The sequence below is a fragment of the Ylistrum balloti genome, unplaced genomic scaffold, assembly GCF_031769215.1.
Source record: "Ylistrum balloti isolate Yb309-2 unplaced genomic scaffold, AGI_CSIRO_Ybal_v1 Utg369898, whole genome shotgun sequence".
Lineage (NCBI taxonomy): Eukaryota > Metazoa > Mollusca > Bivalvia > Pectinida > Pectinidae > Ylistrum > Ylistrum balloti.
This window is the reverse complement of record NW_026782027.1, coordinates 290029-309647: the sequence shown is the minus strand read 5'-3', so window position 1 is coordinate 309647 and position 19619 is coordinate 290029. Positions and strand designations below refer to the sequence as shown.

At 33.1% G+C, this 19619-nt stretch overlaps 1 protein-coding gene and 1 long non-coding RNA gene across 3 annotated transcripts in view; one reads left to right on the top strand and one right to left on the bottom strand.

The window, feature by feature from the left end:
• The window catches only part of LOC132546607 (uncharacterized), a 123717-nt gene that overhangs the window by 42995 nt on the left and 61103 nt on the right, over positions 1-19619 (top strand). The window lies entirely within an intron of this gene.
• Positions 1-19619, bottom strand: part of LOC132546589 (polycomb complex protein BMI-1-like) — a 60096-nt gene that overhangs the window by 6054 nt on the left and 34423 nt on the right. For both annotated transcript variants that reach the window (XM_060210311.1, XM_060210312.1), the window contains 8 exons: positions 19407-19557; positions 6939-7035; positions 5055-5110; positions 4063-4110; positions 3695-3833; positions 2153-2207; positions 670-768; positions 23-103 (listed from right to left, as the gene is read on the bottom strand). In XM_060210311.1, the coding sequence (XP_060066294.1) occupies positions 23-103; positions 670-768; positions 2153-2207; positions 3695-3833; positions 4063-4110; positions 5055-5110; positions 6939-7035; positions 19407-19518 (687 nt within the window). In that variant the 5' untranslated portion in view covers positions 19519-19557. The remainder of the gene's footprint in view (positions 1-22; positions 104-669; positions 769-2152; positions 2208-3694; positions 3834-4062; positions 4111-5054; positions 5111-6938; positions 7036-19406; positions 19558-19619) is intronic.

Genomic DNA, 19619 nt, shown 5'->3' with positions numbered 1-19619 from the left:
GAATAACGGGAGATCTACTCACCCTTCTCCATAAATATATGTAAGCCACATCCATAAGTGTGTATTCGTCTCGAAGTGATTCGTCGGTGTGGTACACATCGACCTACAAGATGATATGCATTGTTATATCTGAAGAGTCACCATTGATAAATAACGTTTGCTTATGTTGGTGAAGCATCTGCAATTGAATATGTTGAAGTAGTTATACTATTTCAATTTTGCACGTAGTTGACAAATGATAATTTATTTTAAAGATAGAATTTCCGTTTCATAATAATTAAGAATATTCTATAAGATGCTATATTTGGTGTTTAAATGTTAAATAAAGTTAAAAAGTGTCACTTACCAAAAGAATCGAACTAGATATATTTTTCGTATGATCTTAAACATTTGCAAAATCACAAAATATTTTCCCTTCGTTTCAATATGTTCTTACCAAATGACGTTACTTATGTCCTTGAAAGTCGGTCTTAGTTACCGTATATCCCGATAAAATGTTGTCACGTTGGATTTCTATAAATATCGATGTATTGTAAGGAGGAAATAAAAAACATCGGTAATAATGATTTGAAAATTGGGAAAGATTTGGTCTGTGACACTTTTAAATGTGACTTGTGCCAGATGGTGATATACATTTGGTAACTATATATTAAATAACGTCATATTTACCTGGAATCTATCACATAGGCTGAATTTCATCTTGATGAATTTCTTTAGATGCCCGATCGTGACAGCAGCAGGGCACAGCAGGTAGCGGCAGTCATGTACCTGCGATGCAAATTGGTAAATAAATTACCTAGAATATGAAACCCACTTTTATTTCCTGGTCCTTCAATCATTTCACATCGGACTTGCTAATGATATTAGTCATGATTACATAAAATAGTTTTTAACATAAAACACGCATATACCTGACCAGGACATTATTAATTATTGGTATGAACACATCATGCAGACATACATTATTCAATTGTGTGTCTTTGGTACAATCTTCGGATTGCAGGTGGTAGGTACCGCCAGTCGACTTTTGTCCCCCGAGGTTTAGTGTAACCTGCATGCCAAGTTTTAATTCATACACGCATGCCTCGCTTTCATTCATACACAGGCACTTTTAAAAACAATTCAATATGACATTGATTATACTTATTGGGGTTAGTGCTTCTCCCCATATGATTTTTGACATTTCTGTCGATCAATTTGGATCTTCCTCAGTCGTCTGAAATGGTCCACCCATTCAAGCCCTTATCATCACTTACAAATCCTAGCAGTACTAGTCAGTTTAATTAATATTTTCGCTACACAGTAGCTGATTCTAAATTTGTATTGGAAGGAGCTATCCAATTATTTGTTGTTTTTACAGACATTTAACACTAAGGTGTGGAATTCTGTAATACAGCTTATTAGATACATAAATAGTATGTAAATAACAATATTGCTTAATTGGAACGAAATAAGCATCCATTTACTGTACATAGGTATCGCTGTTGTTGATACGGATGAAATAAAAACCCTTTAATATGCCAACATATATAATACATGTTATAAGGACACCCTCTAATGACATTTGACTCAGAATTAATAAAACACACTAATTGTTCAAGCGAATTTTACATATTAACGTATATCAATAATCATGAACATCAGATTCCACATTTTGTAATTTGTATGATAATTAAAGCAGATTTGAGTAACAAAATGGAAGAATATCCAATCCACATTCAATATTATTAAGTTTGACGACGATGGAAAGGCCCTGAGGTACGATTTTGGAAAATTATTATTTATTGTGTTACAACATTAATTTCAGGATGAGTTATTTAGTTATGAATTTAGCCAGCTATATTTTTTAGGGTAACAATTAACCTTTGATCTATTCGTTTTGATTTTATTCGGACCTAGGATGTTCATGATATGTTTTAACAAAATACTTATCTCAGCATGTGCATTATCTGATATAATTTTCATTTTTGTTTCAGGAAGATAATGCTCGTGTTTGAAATTATAAATACAAAAATAGATATACCTTTTCCATAACAAAAAAAAAACCTCGGATATTTATTGCATTGTAGACAGACGAAGAATAATATATCAAAACAGAAGATTATCATTTGGATATGCTCAGCGTCTCACTATGATCAGAAACGACACTTACGTTGCTTTTGACGTCTTTACCGTTTTCTGCAATACTTCTGCTGGGTGGTCTGCCACTGGTAATGAAGAGAATAAAACATAAATAATGATGTTTTCCAGCAACTGATGTACATTATTAATGCACGTATTCTTAAACAAAGTTCTTTTAGTGTTTGTATAGACACTTTTGTTCATATCTTATATCTTTGTGGTCTATTCTTGGCCATCAACCAGAAGCGCTTACACTGAAGTTGTATTCTGTTAGTTACGGCTAACTGATAAATGCCACCCAGTGTTAAGATAATAGTTTGTTTTTGTTTTTGTTTCACTCCATTGGTTTATATCAATGTTGCCGTGAACTGAAGAGACAGTTCGAACTATTGGATTAAAGGTCATAGGTCAATATTGTATAACTATTGCCACTGCATACTACGTTGTCACAGCTTGAATTCGAAATCAAAGATTCGAAATATATCTAATAAAGAGAAACCATATACATCAAATAGTTACCAGGAAAAATGTAAGTGTTATCTTCTATTCCTATTCGAGCTATTCATAAATATATATATGTATCGGTAGAAGACTTAGTCCATCACATTCGCTCTAGACGCTTTTTGGTTTTACATAAAAAGTATTATTTCATAATTAATATTATTTCATATCATTTTATCAGTTTATTATATTTATATCGGTATTTTCCTATTAGACACAAAGAACTTGAAATTCTGGATCTGATATTATAGATTACAAGCAATCGACAGAGACGATGCGACAAGAGCTTTGGAATATTTCCGTACAACATCTTTCTCGGGTTTTCCTTAGGGGTCCCACTTATAGAATTTACTTGATAGTTAGCATAGAAGTGACTCATTTTTTTAATCTCGGGTTTATCTTAAGGCTAGTGCATTGGTATAATTATGGTCAATTTGTTTCTTATTGAACAATGTGAATTGCTATACTCTCCATGCATCTTCACACAAATATACTGAAAGTAAAATGTAGGATATTTCTAACTACAATACCAAAGAGGAATCAAATCGGCCATGTATTCAATATTCTTATTATGCGATACACAAAGCACATGTCATTATTAATATCATACATATCATATTTTATTTTAACAATCTTTACTTTTTTTTTAATTCTTTTTCTTACAAATCTATTAACATTATGATAGCAGAACTCTTCGAATGACATTATTTGTTAATTCCTCTTGTTTCTTGCGAGTTTTCATCCGCTAATTTGTGAAAACTCCTTTTCTTACATTAGAATCGTCAGTTACCGTTCATTACTAAGATAATTACTATTGCTATTTAAACACTAATTTAATTATTCATGAAGTAGTCTTTAAGTTAACATAATAAATAACACATCAAAATCTAATGTTTAAAAGTGATGATAATAATAAGATAATAGGCCATTTACTTAAAAAAAAACACAAGTTTGATATTCGTTAACCTCCTTTCAGTGTTATGTGTAATGAACTATTGTCCTCGGTAAAGTTTAAGGATGTTCTTAAGATATTTACTCTATATATCTTTAAAATAGAAAGACAGGTACGTACTTGATACTTAGCTGTAGGGCTAGACTTATTTGTTCATCTTCTGAGTAGATAACCCGTTCTCTCTGTTCATCTTCCTCATCGTCTCCGATACATGTTCCTGGACTTCGTGCCTTACCACGTAATTCCAATACAGCGTTCGCTAAAATTGAAACAGATGCGCCTATTTTTATATTGACGTCTATGGAATATTATGATTTTCGATGTAGATCACGGCCTTATTGTATACCGATTAACAAATGTTTTGAAGTTATTTTTTTATTAATTCCGTCAAGGCACCAAAACACACTGCTGTTGAAATTCGATGATCACGAATTTCCTATAAAATATTCACGATTACAAAAATCACTAAAGTAATATCAAAATCTTACCATCGTTTGGTTGGTCTTTATAAAATTCTCTACGCCTTGTCATTTCGTCTAGAAAAGGAAAATTAAATTAACACGGAGTATACACCATCTTTTTAAGATCAATAAAGCACAATTCATTTGTAAGATATTTCAAAAGCCTTATCCACTAAGTTAGTAAGTAAAAAGATCAGAAATGTTTTAAAAAACCAAAATAATTCAGAGATTAAACCATTAGTCATTGCATATCATATATTCTTTGAATAATCTTATTACACTCTGTCATGAATTGTCACTTCAGTATATGAACCCAGTCCTCTTTTAATATACACAACATCACCGTGTTAAATATAACGAAATTTTTATCTAAGACGCGCGCACATTGCACACATATACTCCACTCCACCAAGAAGGAAATGCAGCAGCTAACATTCTCGTTAGCCGTAACTACCTGCACGGTGTATCCTCTCAGGCAATAGCCAACATGCCTCGTTTTGAAAAAGAGTGTATTTAGTTTTAAATGGTAAAATTGACGTCACGCGCATGTCATTAACTGGCGCTGTAAGCACCGAACATCGTTCGACATATCCCAGTCGTTAGAATATAAATTATATTATCTGCCTTTCTCAATTATTAGTAACAAACTTGCCTGCCTGCGTGATATTGTAACCACATCAGGGAAACAACACTACCATAACACTTTGCTACAGAGGAGCAGTAACTAGCAATAACGTTATGTATGTGATATGTATTCGATTACCTGACGATAGCTACTAATACAATACGTTTTTTTTCACTTATTCACTTCGGTGAGTTGCATTGCAGGTATTACAGCATAAAACCGATGTTCTTGAAAAAAATTAGACATATCAGGAATGGAAATTTTACGATGTAATTAAAGACCGTGAATGTTGAAAAAATTCAGACAAAGTTAACATCTAAACTATAGCTTCCTTTGGTCTAAATCTGTTGTGTTTTGACGATATTTGTATTGTAGCATGATACGAAATACTCACCTTTGAATAAGCCTGGTACTAGTTTGTACACAATGTCTTGAAGTGTGTGATCCAATCTAAAGCAAAGAATGGAATTGACAATATTCTTGAAATAAACAACAACTTTGATGTATTGGGTAAGTACATGTTCTTAATAATGATATCATGAAATATACTCTCCTTGTACATTACTATCGAAAAAATCCATATCAATGAATATTACAGCACGGCTTGTGGTCAATGCAATGTAAATGCGTTCATCATGTCACCTCTGGATTTAGTCTATGGTCTTAGATCAGGGAGTATTTAAAGAGTTTAAAGACAAGCGCTTGATGACCATAGGACATGCATCGCTCACTTTGATGTTTGAGAAATCACATCATAACATTTTCGTGTTTCGCAAACGAAGAGGAATTTGAAAGGATTATAGTTATATCCACAGACACTTTAATCACATTATGCAAGACTGCTTCAAGGATTCCCCTTTCAGGCACCAGGGTGCCCAGGTGAAATAAATGCTCTCCCCGTAAAGACAAAAATGAGGAGAGGGGTATGGGCGAACATACACTGCTATGTAAAGGCCAAGTGAGCTAGATACGGTTTCCTAAAAGAAAGAAAATCAAATGGACTGATAGTAACTTGATTGAGATTTTTGCAGACACATAACGGATAGTTGTATGATATTGTATGGTAAAACTGGACTTCTAATTATGGAAAATAACGGTTCTGTGAATTAAGTGATATAATGTGCTCGACTTCCTTTAGAGTAAGGACAGCATACACTTGTGTAGTCCTCTCGCTGACGAAAGCATTTTAAAAAATCTCAAATTAGACGCATTCTAGCTCTGAGGCAGTGAAAACCAAAATAGATCCTTCCTCCTGTTTTCTGTTGAATTACTTCCAAATGATCGTCTGCTTTTGTACTCACACGGCGCGTGCTCACGCGTGGTCTTCCCTCACACACGCGCTGCTTTGTATGGTTTTTGAAATCTGAACTCAATGTCAATATTAATATTTCATCTGTGCGTAATTACTGTTGAGGGTGTAGAGCTCTGTAGTCCTAACGTCACTTCATCAGATGTTTGACATTTATTGACGGTAGACATGTATCATATCCAACACAACATTGGTATGGCGCTAAGCATGTGATCTCAGAAAAAGCAACAACAAAGAACAATATATCAAGATGTAGTGTTTATGTATGTACCGTTAAACTAGCGAATCAGTGACATGATCTATTTGAAGGCAATATAATAGTGTGGTATCTTCGCAGTTGAACGATATACGTTTTCAATGTTTACATATGTCCTCAATATCCATACATTGCCAAATGACTTGTAAAATTTAATTGCTTTTCGTTCAGCTGTATGTTGGTACAAGTTTTAAAATATGAGCTTTGTTTATACACCATTGTATCTCCGAAATGCCAATTTATTTGCACACATTTGATCTAAATACATGGAATAAACGTTTCCGACAGATCAGCAACATTTTATGCCCGTTTGCGTGGGTAAATTACAACAGATCAAATACCACACAATTGACATATCAAGCCAAACTCAAATCTAAATACAAATAAGCCATAAACCGGCAAGAACGTAACATAAACAAAAGTTACGGCTAATATATTAAAGCACACTAACCGTCTAAAGTCATGATAAGCTGCTAGGCCATTCAAAGACCAGGTATATAGCTTTTGTAAAGTGAAATACTTCAGTTGAGTACCATGAGAGCTTGCGTTGGAGATCTGAATACACGAGTACTGTGAGGGTTATACGCAATGATATTGTGAGTAGAATTGTACTTTTATCTTCATTGTATATAATCGATCATTCTCAATCGAACACGTAACTTGTGTCCTTACATTTATATACGTTGATTACGAAATGTTCTTTTCGCACTCACCTTATGTTTAACAGAGGTTTTGTCTTGTGGACTTGAACATCGCAAATAGGACAGAACTTGCTGCTCTCTAAGTATCGCACGATGCAGGTCTTGCAAACTATAAGAAGAAAGACAACATTAGGAAAGTGTTGTACTATTATAACACCATACAAAGGGGTGTTCACTGTCATAATAATTTGCATCTCTTTATAAACATAAACTGATAATAAACCTTTCGCAAGTATATCGATTTTCGGGAATATTGGTAAAAAGAATGAATAAAAAAACATAGATAAACAAATATAGAAAACAATTATTTACCATGGAACAAGTACTAAATCTGCAGTAAAGTATGATATATATGTAACATAACATTAACGATCGGTTTTAACATCGATCAGGTTCCATTACAAAACTCCTGTCCGCGATAGGGTTCCAGAGATGTTCAGTTTTTCCAAACGACAGTTCTAGTTGAACTTCACTCTTCCTCACAATACAACACTACAGTAACATGGATTGGTTTCTGCCTTATGAAGAATGCCCGTCTACCGGTGATAACGTTTCTTTAACAATCGATATTTGCTAGTTTCAAAATCGACAATGAGCGAAGAAACATCAGGAGAGAAATACCAGTTTTCTCAATTGCTGATGATTTGTCAAAATGTCTGTATGAAATGCCTCCCCCGAGAATCCGCTTAAGCAGATAAAGCACGTGCAGCGTGCAAAAACCGGTCGATATTCACTTTACGGATGCTTTGAGAAGAGCTCCCCGCTCTAGTTTATAGTAAATGTCAATCATTTATGGATTCGTTTATTAGTCTTGAATAATAAATTATTTAACAAGGAAAGCAATACTCTGTTCTCGCGGTGCCTGGCTATTCTGATTGTATCTTTTATTCAGTTGTATTTTTAAATTAGCTTCTCTAAAAATTCGAAGAAAAATACCTCGAAAATTAGCCTTTCCTAAGAATAAGCATTTAGTTTTTTACATAAATAACTCTGCATTTGTTTACTAATACAGAAAATAAGCCACGTCTTACTTTCGTGTTTTTGAGGTATCTAAGCGTTCTAACAAGAAGCTTTTGTTCCAAATAATAATTTTGTCACATCTAAAATATTTTGGACCATATCGGTAATTATAAACAAATAATTATTAATCATAAACAACTTTGTTGACACCTTTAATTCTGTGAATGATGATTTAGCAGTATGCTTATCCTGATATAGATTTGATTAAGTATCAATCAGTTTTACCTTAAAGCTGAATTAATATCACTGCTGACTGGATTGAAGTCTGTCAGCAAAGTTAAAATTCATCGGGTTCGTTGGCCTTCTATCAAGTTTTAGAAAAATCACCAAATGTTTACTTTTTTCTTTACCTTCTTCCTGATCAATAGGAATGTTATTTGAAGACGTAAGACGATGACATTCTCATCATTTTTAAAACTGAATGGCTATATCCGTCACAAGATATAAAATCAAATATTTTTAGCGTACTGTTATGTTTAAGACCAATATTGTCCATAGCAGTGCTTTAATAACTTTGTATGTTACTATTTAATAGCTAACGCATCTACGAATAAAAAAAAAAAAAAAAAAACATGGCTTAAAAAGAGTTTAAAGTATGAAATTATTTCAGAAATGGAATACATTAGTTTTGCAATACGTTGCCAACAGCTGGGTCAGATCTTCTTACATATAATCGGTCATTGTATCAATTAAAATTCTGTATGTATATGTATACATATATTCGCATTTTTATGTCCTGAATCGGTGCCATTCTATTCTCAATTATATATTAGTCATATGTTGTAAGGCTTATATCATAACTTTAAAAGACGGCTTTGCTTCTGCAGTAATTACGAGAGCATACTGTGAAGTGTTAAAATTCTGTAAACTGGTATTTTGCAGATGTAAAATGGAATTCATATGACGATGTTTTTACACTGTTATAGTTGTTGTAAATATCTAATATTCATAACAGAACAATAATCTCGCAAGTTCGTGCAAATATACCAAATGCTATATTTTTTTCTATAAATGAAATTATCAAATAATGTCTTGGTTATTTAAATGTCACAAATCTGTGTAATCATTTAAGTCATACATACATACATTTATTCATTTTTGGATTTGTTTGCCCAGGTACAAGCAATGGTGATTTCGGGACGGAATCCCAATTCAATAAATGAAAGCTAACTCACTGGGCATCATATGGGAGGCCAGCTTTACAATATCCAAAGCAATTAGGGATAACTTTTTCCATGACACAACTACAAGAGTTCAGAATGGTATGTTCACAGCTTCTTAAGAAACACAAATGACATGGATGGAACCGTACACCTTAGAAATTCATCTAAAGTTCCAAAGTCCGAAATATGTCCTTAAAAAGCATCTTCATATATAGAAACATATTTAACCTCTTCGATGTAAGACCGTAGCACGCAATGACCTCTACAGACTTTTGTATACAAGGGATATAATTTTCAGATTGCAGTTCATACAAGGTATACATGACTGTGGTTTACACATGATAGGAGCATAACCAAGACATTTATACATTTTTTTATCAGTAACTTAATAACATTCACATTCTCACGAACTAAACATGTGTTGGAGTAATGCAATGATAGAAAGAAATACACTGTCTCGGTGCGACAAGTTTGGATTGTGCTTTGCATAGAAATGACATTATTACAGATCACCACACCGAGCGACATATAATGCTGTTTATCATTACTCTAACAACCCATAGTGGAAAAATAGACTACTGGTAAATACATCAAGCTGTGAGATGTATGGCCAGAATCAGATAGTGCAGCTTAAAGCATATCTGTATTTATATGTGCTCTTCAGGATTTAATTTCATATTACGATACTATTCAATTTAAAAGTAAACAATAATCGTAAACAGGAAGTACGACTATTTCAATGCAAATGTATACAATATCTTGTGAATCATATCAACTGAAAATATTGCACTCTAGCTCGTGATGACAGTCGATACGACATTTTTATGGCTTAATCACAAAGATCATGCATCCACACAGAATCAACAACGATACTGATACCAGGAACTATTATCCCGTCTCTCCTTTATTTACTTTATTAACACTACAAAAATCGATGAGTTGTTTTAACAAGAGTTGACATAAAATACAGTAGTATTAATTAAACTTATTTTTTCAGTAGCAATTTAATGAAAAAGACACTTTATTTTGTAATGGTCCAACTACTTGAAAAAGTTATACAAAATATACTGTAAAAGAGTTAATTTTGGGACAAGCAAGTTATAGCACATTGACAATAGTCAGCAAATTTACACAATGATTGATTTCCGCATGTATAATACTTTTTTGCAACCAACAAAACACCAATTAGCGCAATAATAATTTCTTATCCAAACGTGCTGAAATGATGTTACCGCTAAAATATGAGCATTGATAGTTAGCTAATCAATATGTATCCCCTTAACGGAGCATATCTATTTACGATGCATGCTTGAGATTAACATATTTATAAATGCAGATTTTGAAAATGTATATTTCTGACTGTCATAGATATCACATCTACATCTCCAACGTTCATTAAACGAAAAATAATTATCTTTAGTCAATCTCCTTCATTGAAGACAACAGACACTTCGAACCTATTCATATCCAGTAACATTCCTGACAGAAAACAATCACCAAATGAACCCGATTGACATGGTTACGCCACTCTATGTTTCAATTGATTTCAAGCATATTTGTCACGTCGAGGTATTAAATATCCATGCTTACACTTATTAAAGAACAATGATGAATCAGAAATAACGGGGACTACTTAGCAAATTGACGTCATCGAAGACGTGATCAAATTTTAATTTTGAAAATAACTTTTCCCTTCCTGCAGTTCTTAACATGCACTCATGAAATTTTCAACTTGTATGTGAATTAGCTATTTCCTTTATAACCGCTGACTATTTCACTACTTTATCCCATAAATCAATAATTTCTTTATGTATCTAAATTGTATTGGTTTGTCTTTCATCAAATGACATGGTAACAGAATACGACATTAAACAGTATTGTGTAAAAATAAAAAAAAATAAAAAACAGTCATATGTCGACATGATTTTGATGACAAAAGTATGACAAATACATGATATAACAGTACAAAACAAAACTGGTGTGTACAATCAGGACATGATTTATATGTTGTGCATCTTAAACATGGTATAGACAAACCTGCCCGAGGACAAAAAAAAAGACACGCAGCGAAGGAAAGCAAGAATGTAATAACTATTTGGCGTATTGTAGACAAGATGCGCTTCCGGCATAATGTCATAGACATGACTCTTTGAAAGAAGTTTCCGAAGATGATGAATATAAGTCGCGTGGGACGCAGGGTACGATTTTAAAAAGTCCCGCTGAAAGCATTACATAGTGTAAAAGGTTCTCTTAAGGAGGACACGAAAGGGTATATAGAAAAGGCGTAGGGAACGTTTGCCTTGATTTATAAATGAATATTGAAGGCAAGAAGAGATGTAAACAAGTTTATTGTAATAAGGTGCTGAGTATAACATATAATGAAAGCAGGGTATGTTTTTTCTAAACACTTAAAAAGACCTTTGTGATGTAAAGAAACTTGCTACAGGTATGATGTTAGGTACAAACGGCCAAGATCCGACAGCAGTACATGACAAAGACAAATCGTGGTAAATATATACGGTAATGTAAGCCGGACGCGCTTTAGAAAAGGTTCATCCTAGACAAAAGGGTTAGAAGAACAAAGCATGATATAGGCTTAGATTCGTTTAAATAAAACATGGGTTTTGATTAATTTTCTGTTCTTTAATGTGTTTGATACCTTTCGAAAATACATTACATACTATACATTCCGACCAATAATAGGCTGCATGGTTGTGTAATTCAGGGTTAAAGAGATAAGAGAGAGGTAAATAACAAATTGGAATCTATTCCATGTCGCTAGATTTTAGTGATAAAAATATTTATATCCCTAATGAATTGTTAATCTAAAAGAACACCTGTCAATCATAAATATTTAAACAAAAATATGTATAAGAAGAATAGATAAAGCGAATATGCACTATTTCACCGAGGAATAAAAACGCCTAATATCAAGATATATGATTTAAATATGAGTTTTTTTATAGGTTACTATTATTGTAATGTTGGAGGTAGAAAACAGATGAAATAATATTTGAAGTTAAAAGGTAAATATCATAAAATTGTTTTGTATCTCATGGGTTGTAAACCTCATCATATCTACGAAGGAACAATAAAAATATAGATATGTTTACAGAATCTATATCTTAACCGATGTTCGATGAAATCATGACAAAATACGTTCAACAGAAAGATTTACGAGGAGACTCCTTAAACAAAACAAGTATAACAACTTTTCAGACTTCGCATCGCACAAGATAATAAACCTCTCCAGATAAGATATTTTTTACCTTACACAGTGCTCCGGTTATATAGGATAATATTCACACAGAATGTGCCGCGTTGGCTGCGGCTATGCTGTGTATATATTGTTAATATTGACATGATAATAAAAAATAAAGGTTTGATATTTTATTGTTAAGTATAGTCGAGTGATACAAATCACTGATAAAGCATCGGCTACGATCCACATAATAGGATCAACAAACAGGAATAAGTAAAATGTCATAAAGATGATTTTAAAACTTTTGTAATGGTAACACAACGACGCCAAATCACATGTTGTCGTACAGAAAGACGCACAGATTAAACAACACAATTCACTAACCAGATGCTCCTTGAATTATTTAAATTGTCCTCATAACATTTTAGGACATGAATATATATCATACAGGCATCATGAGAACAATATCAATTTTCCTGAAACCATATTGTATATAAACACGTAATGATACATGTTCATTATGGATGGAATTGGACACCTAATTCCTGATCACATAATGTCAAATATAACATCCTATTGTTCCCAATATCACGATTTTCGTGAAAGACGTCGTTTGTTTTCGAGGAACTTAAAACACATGGTTTCGAGACATGCAGGTTGCTGAAGATTATGATGATTTTTATGTTCGTCATTAAAGACGCATAGGATATAACTTTATTCCCTTGTGCGCTATGAAGTAAAATTTGTTCGATGCTGTTTGATATGTTAGATGATTATATCTTTATAGCCCTTGTTTTCTCTTATTCGAACGTGACATATCGTATTTGGATTTGATAAAACTTCGACTGCAGGTGTTGTCAATGACGCAAAAAATGCATACCCTTCCGGAACACTTTTATTATTTTTAAAGGTGTCCGTGAAAGTCGTTATCTTATTCATACTTTGTTCACATGTCATCGATTTTTAGTTAGAATTAAGATTTAATTAACACGTCGACACGTTTCGTACTTCTTTGGTGTGTTTTCAAAGATTCGAAATAGTTAATCACACTGGGTGAACATTATGTAATCACAACAGACGTTGGCACTAGGATGTATTTTTTTTCTGAATTACGACCTTAATTGTTGAAAAAAAATTAGATGTCAAATGATTTTTCAATCAATGACAGATTCCAATAAAGATCTACAAGAAATTATTCAAAGAGAAACTTCAGTTGTATGAGTCGGTACGAGATTGGAAAAATGTCACTGTCTTCGTTCAATACATCATCATCTTGGATACGCTTTAGGTTGGATGCGGTATTAAATGCGATTAACGATCAGGTTATTTACTCTCTTTGTTCATTGAGAAACACTACATGTAGTCCTGTATTGATCCTGATCCAAACCTTCAAATGTTTCCAATTGAAATCTCGCAAGTGAATTGATTTGTAAATCTACTTGGCATAAAAGCTCTATTGTTTGCATCAATAACATTTCAGGAGTCTAAGTAGGCTTTACTGCATGAGAAATGCCCATTTTCCATGTGCGCTTTCAGGGAATTTACAGAATTTAATTTTCAATTCTATCAGTAAAACTGAAATATGATCAGCCCCGAGGGATTTAATAGTTTAGCTACAGCAACACTTGACAGTGCTATTTACGTGTGTTCTAACAAGCGGATAGTAGAAACTGAAGAACCGTAACCACTATATTGGAAATTGAGGTATGAAATTACATTTGTTTTATATCTTGAATAAATTTCCTTTCTGTAACCTTAAACTTGAGTGATTCTGTGCGCTCAATACATTTCTGATGTAATTCCAAAGAATAACTGTGAAATGACCCTCTTCATATACAAACAGAACGCACACATATTGCCTAACACAATAAAGCGACCTGCTGTTGACGGACAAAGCAAATGGAAAGGGAATGTTTTTCTCCAAAAAAAAAAAATATAATTTCTATAAAAGTACTATAAAAATATTAGATCTAACGCGTCGATTTACAATATCATTAATTTTAATAAAACTGACATTCTGGCCGTTATAATGGGTCTGTCAACGTAATAAAACATCAAAATACGTTCGATGGATCGTTTGTCAAGCTCATGCTAATCTTGCGAAGTAAGGAATTGTAGAGCAAAAATGATATTAAGTTTGGAAATGTTCTGTAACACGCAAAAGTCGTTATATATGTAGTAGTCAAGACAGACAAAAATAGAAAATAAATTCACACAAATATACTCATTTAAAGCAATTAAAACCAAAATGGAGAGTTGAATACCAGGGCGGAATGAAATATCACCAAGAAAATACCACTTTGTCAACAAAATGATCATCTAAACTCGAATTCAATACAACTAAGGAAAGATATGAACAGAGGAAAGATGTACCAGGATACTTATGTAAAAGTACAAGGAGAATAATTATTCTCCAATCTTCAAGAATTGGAAAAGTAAAACTAAATGCAAATACAGAAGCAGGACGGAGAACATAAAGGTTGCCGTTTCTAGAATATCACTTCAGTTTTCTTTCGTGTAACGTTATTTACGTTGATTGGCCTCGATTTGCATAGCAGAATATCGACGATGCAAATGGCGCTTACTCACGGGGTTCTCCTTGATCTTATTTTCAAACGTCTTCGAGTTAATTTTCTTTACATGTTTTACTCTCGTTGCATTGATCTAGAGTTCAAATCAAAATTTCATTAAAATGTCAATGTTAAGTGTTATGTATGTACTTCTGATATATCGTACTAAATTCAGACGAACATGTCGCTTTAAGTAGTCAATAAACATGGTTATGATATGTATCACTCGTTACCAATCAAATGTAATTCAAGATTTATCATCGATCGATATAAATCTCCAGACACTGTAATAAAACGATATCATAAAACATCAACTACTTTATTAGTTATGTCGTCATCAAACTATGTAATGTTCTTATCGACTTCACAGATATTTATGTAAGTGCACATGTACTCTTCTGAGAACAACTACAATAATTTAGAAAGTTAATTGATGTTTAATTAATGTTTAGTAAAATATATGTGCTGCATTATCAATGGATATCCCTAGGTTTGCACGTACAATATACAGAACCTATAAACATTCATATCAGAATAGTTTTCAGAGATATTTTATTGTTTAATGCATTTTGGTTATATACATAACGCATGGATAATAAAAATCACACAAGGAAGCTCATCGGTATTCATTATCATTCATCTGATCAAGTTAAAAATAGTTTGTTGTTGGGATTAATAAAATGCCAAAAGCCAACAGAATTTAACAGGCATGAAGATGAAATTCAAGTTTTCAACGCATGAATACAATCGATGTAAATATTATGTAACTCTTCGAATGACACAGCAGAAAGGTTACAATAACCCGAAAACAATCAATGGTACAAAAGCCTATATTTGACGTTATCTTTTTATATAGATGGAAGAGTAAAGGTTGTACATATTGCAACAGCAATATAGGACAAGAGATTTTACTAAGTAGTATATTTGTTTTTACATTATGAAACAAATAGATCTTATTACACATACAGTATAAGGTTTCAGTAAGTAAAAAACGTGGTAATTAGAAAGTTGAACTGGTAGAGGTAATCTGTACCGCTATATATTAGTTATAAAGAACGAGGAAATATTTTGATATGCAGAAAGTGTTTTGCCCCTTTTTTGGCTGACTTGAGCTATTTTGCATACCGAAGAGTTTTTCAAAACAGGTCTCAAAGACCTTACAAAGTCGTTTAATTTCTCTTTCAGACGCTCATACATCAAACGCTTACCTCGATCATTTCTTACAACGAAATCAACATAGATAGCTCTCCACCAGACTGTATGATAAGCATGATGATTACTATTTTTCAATTTTGAATTTTCCATTTCTGGATAGCAACATAAATGCATCCGCAAACTATTCTGTTTACATGTCGCTGTTGATTCGAAATTTAAGGGCATGTTCTCATTACCACTGTTTTCCTCAACTGAATGACAAACTCGCAACACAGGCTTTCGGAAGATGCCGGTTGATAAAAATATGGGGTAGTTTTAAGGTCGTAATAGTGATCTCATTGACAAATTTTTATTCCTTTGTGAGATAAAAAGCCAGACATCTTTCGTGTTCCATTTTTATTTACCTTGTTCTCATTTGAGAATATGATATCACTTACTAAGATTGACCAGGTTTACAAGGTCATCGATGAAGCAGAAGACGCTTATTTACTCGGAACACCTGGACTTCTCTTTGTACTTTTCCATGTCTTTCCGTGTAAATCTTTCTATTTTGTCCACATTTCCCCCTAGTTTTCTTGAATCAGAGTTTGGATTATGCTGACTAGTTTCAATTTCTTATATTTAGTTTTTTTCACATGGTTTAATGTCGTGATTTTAGAATATTTCTCACATCGTTCTTTTTATATTCGTACTTCGGTTTCTATTTGAATACGAAATATGTAAGCTATGCCATCAGGACAATAAGCTGTAACAGAATACCATTTAAACATAAAAAATCTAATTTGTCAAAGAAGAAAAAACGGAACAAAAGGAAACAATTATATCGATAATTTCATGTTCTGTATACACGATCTTTCTTTAACTTTTATATCCAGTTACATTCTCGCTAGCTACTCAGTTTTGGAAAGCGTGTTTTAATTTGCATCAGCTACCAGCAGGCGTAAATAAGTTATATGGTAACGGTACATGTTGCTCCAATGAAGCTAACTTTTATTTTTAAGCATAGAATTCTCCCTTGTTTTGTGTTTACGATCTCTGTGAGTATAATATATCTCAAATTTTACAATTATCTTGGGACTTTTGCGTCAGTTTGTTTGATTTCTCGTAGGGTTTCATGATAAGTTGAAGCGCTGAATTGATAACATCAAAACTCTCATTTCACGGGTCGGCGATCCTCAGAGCAATGGTATAATGCAGGTTTGTGATGTTTCACCGAATACAAACACGCTAACGAAAACTAGGACGATTCTGCCTTGTGTCATTGCAATTCAAACGCATTCAGATCGGACATGAAATAGATATTATTATAACTGATTAAAACTGAAAAAATAGCTCAGATTTCACGATACGATAATATTGTCTTTTATTTAAGAATAGTTTTAATATCTTAGGAAGACATGCATGCACATGGCGCATTGTATGCATAATGTTTAATTATAAAGGCGATATAATCATTCTACAAATTTGAATGTCAATATTGAGTCGGATCGCTGACAATTATCGAAACGGAAAACGAAATGTGAATGTTATGTAATTAAACACGATCATTTTAGATCCTACGAACCAAATATCTTTCAGAAAAGGAAAATAAATATTAATAGTTACGAAATTATAAAAGCTTAAAACTACAAAAAAAAAAAAAAAAAAAAAAAAAAAAAAAAAAAAAAAAAAAAAAAAACAACAAGAACAAATAGTATGATAAACTGAATTTGTGGACATCTACCGTAACTTATTTAAATTTCCTCCGATCTTTTTGGCAGGCAAACTGCACTGAACATTAAAACATCTGTTTATTATTTCAAACAATATTGTTTACCGAACGTTTTAAGCAAAGCTTCCGTGTTATAGAATTGACCGAGGAGTAAAATTCTGATAGCAAGTTATTTACATGTAGCTTGATTATCCTTAGCAGTATATCTACGCGATAAACAAATAAAATGTAGCTTGTTTGTTAACGCACGAATATTGTACTGAAATAAGATGCTTAACGTTACAACATGATGAAGTCGGTCGGTGCATTGTAAGTTCATTCAGGGTGATAACGTTGCGTATATGTTGAGGTAAAAAGCAGCACAACAGTAATGTTTTAAGAGAGAAAATTACATCTCAGATATCGTTTTGATGGTTGAGGACATTGAAAAAATAAATAGCGATAAGCTTATATAAGAGGGAATAAAAATATCACTCTTGATGTAATCTACTGGCAATGATGGGGTGAATCAATTAAAATCGTCAAAAATGGTCATACAGGGTAGATTGTGTCCCTAAGATTGAATATTATTCATACTCTGATAACTGTGTAGTTAAGGTATCAAAAAGTATCGATACTGAAACGCCCGAGTCGATAGGTGGAATACTATCCATACAGGGTCGATTGTATCGTTGATTTCAAATGACTTTCATACCGAGGCGATTGCTTCATTAAGGTCGAATATTATCCACATTGGGACAATCGTGTCGATCAGGTCGTAAAGTATTCATACATAGAAAATGTATATCTAATGTCAAATAGTATTCATGTAAGGACTAATTTAGCGATCGTTAAGGTAAGACAGTATTCATACCGGGACGATTGTGTAGTTGATATCTATATTACTCTATATTGAATTGTTCCATATTGAAGATGCGTTCCTTTGGGATCATATGATTCTCATTTTGCCATGTATGTTTTCAAGAAATTCCGTGTAAATGTAGATTTTGTTGTTTATTTTGTCTTTATTCATTTTATTTCTTCATTTACGTTCCAGGCCAAGCAAACTAGTAAGTTTCTTTTTATCTAATTACATACCTCCATCAAATAAATGCTTAAGAATGTGATGTACGAATTGATTTTGTTATTTATCTTCCTAATTATATTTATAAGCAATTCAATACTGGTGTACCAAGACCCACATTAACCCTATTAGGAAATTATTATTCTTTTTATCAGATGGACTCAGGAAAACGAAAATAGACGGTATCTAAACTCGTTTCATAAAGAAACCACTGTGACTTCCCCCTTTGCTTTGCTCCAGTATCAGAAGTTAAAACACACAACTTGACTCTTCTGCATCAGCAGACACCTGTTCGGTGCCTAAGAAACACAGACAACCCAATATCGACCAGAAGAAGAAAAGCTAGCGGTTTACTATGTTGCATAATCTTGTTCAGCCAATTCGTTTTTGATCTCAAATACTCAAACAGCTCGCTCTTGCTGTTTTGAGTCAGGGTATACCTTCCTCTCAATTATCATGGCCGCCTGTGGAAATAACAGTCCTTAACATTATCGCATCCGCTTGCAGATAAATTACGTTTATTTAGGTACCACAGAAACCTGTTAAAGTATCAAATGGAGAGCAGATTTATCAGTAATATATAACGTTTTACTTACACGAGTGTAGACATTCGACTATGGTGGTGGCATCAATGAGGTAACCCCCACAGAGGACGCACACGAGATGAGGGTTGAGTTCTGTGATCTTAAGTCTAGTCGGACGATGCATGGCGTAGAGTGTATTTTCCCCACTTTACATGGATTCGCACTGCAACAAATGGAACGTAAAACGCATGTTAATTAATTATAAAAAAATCACTCGCTGTCGAA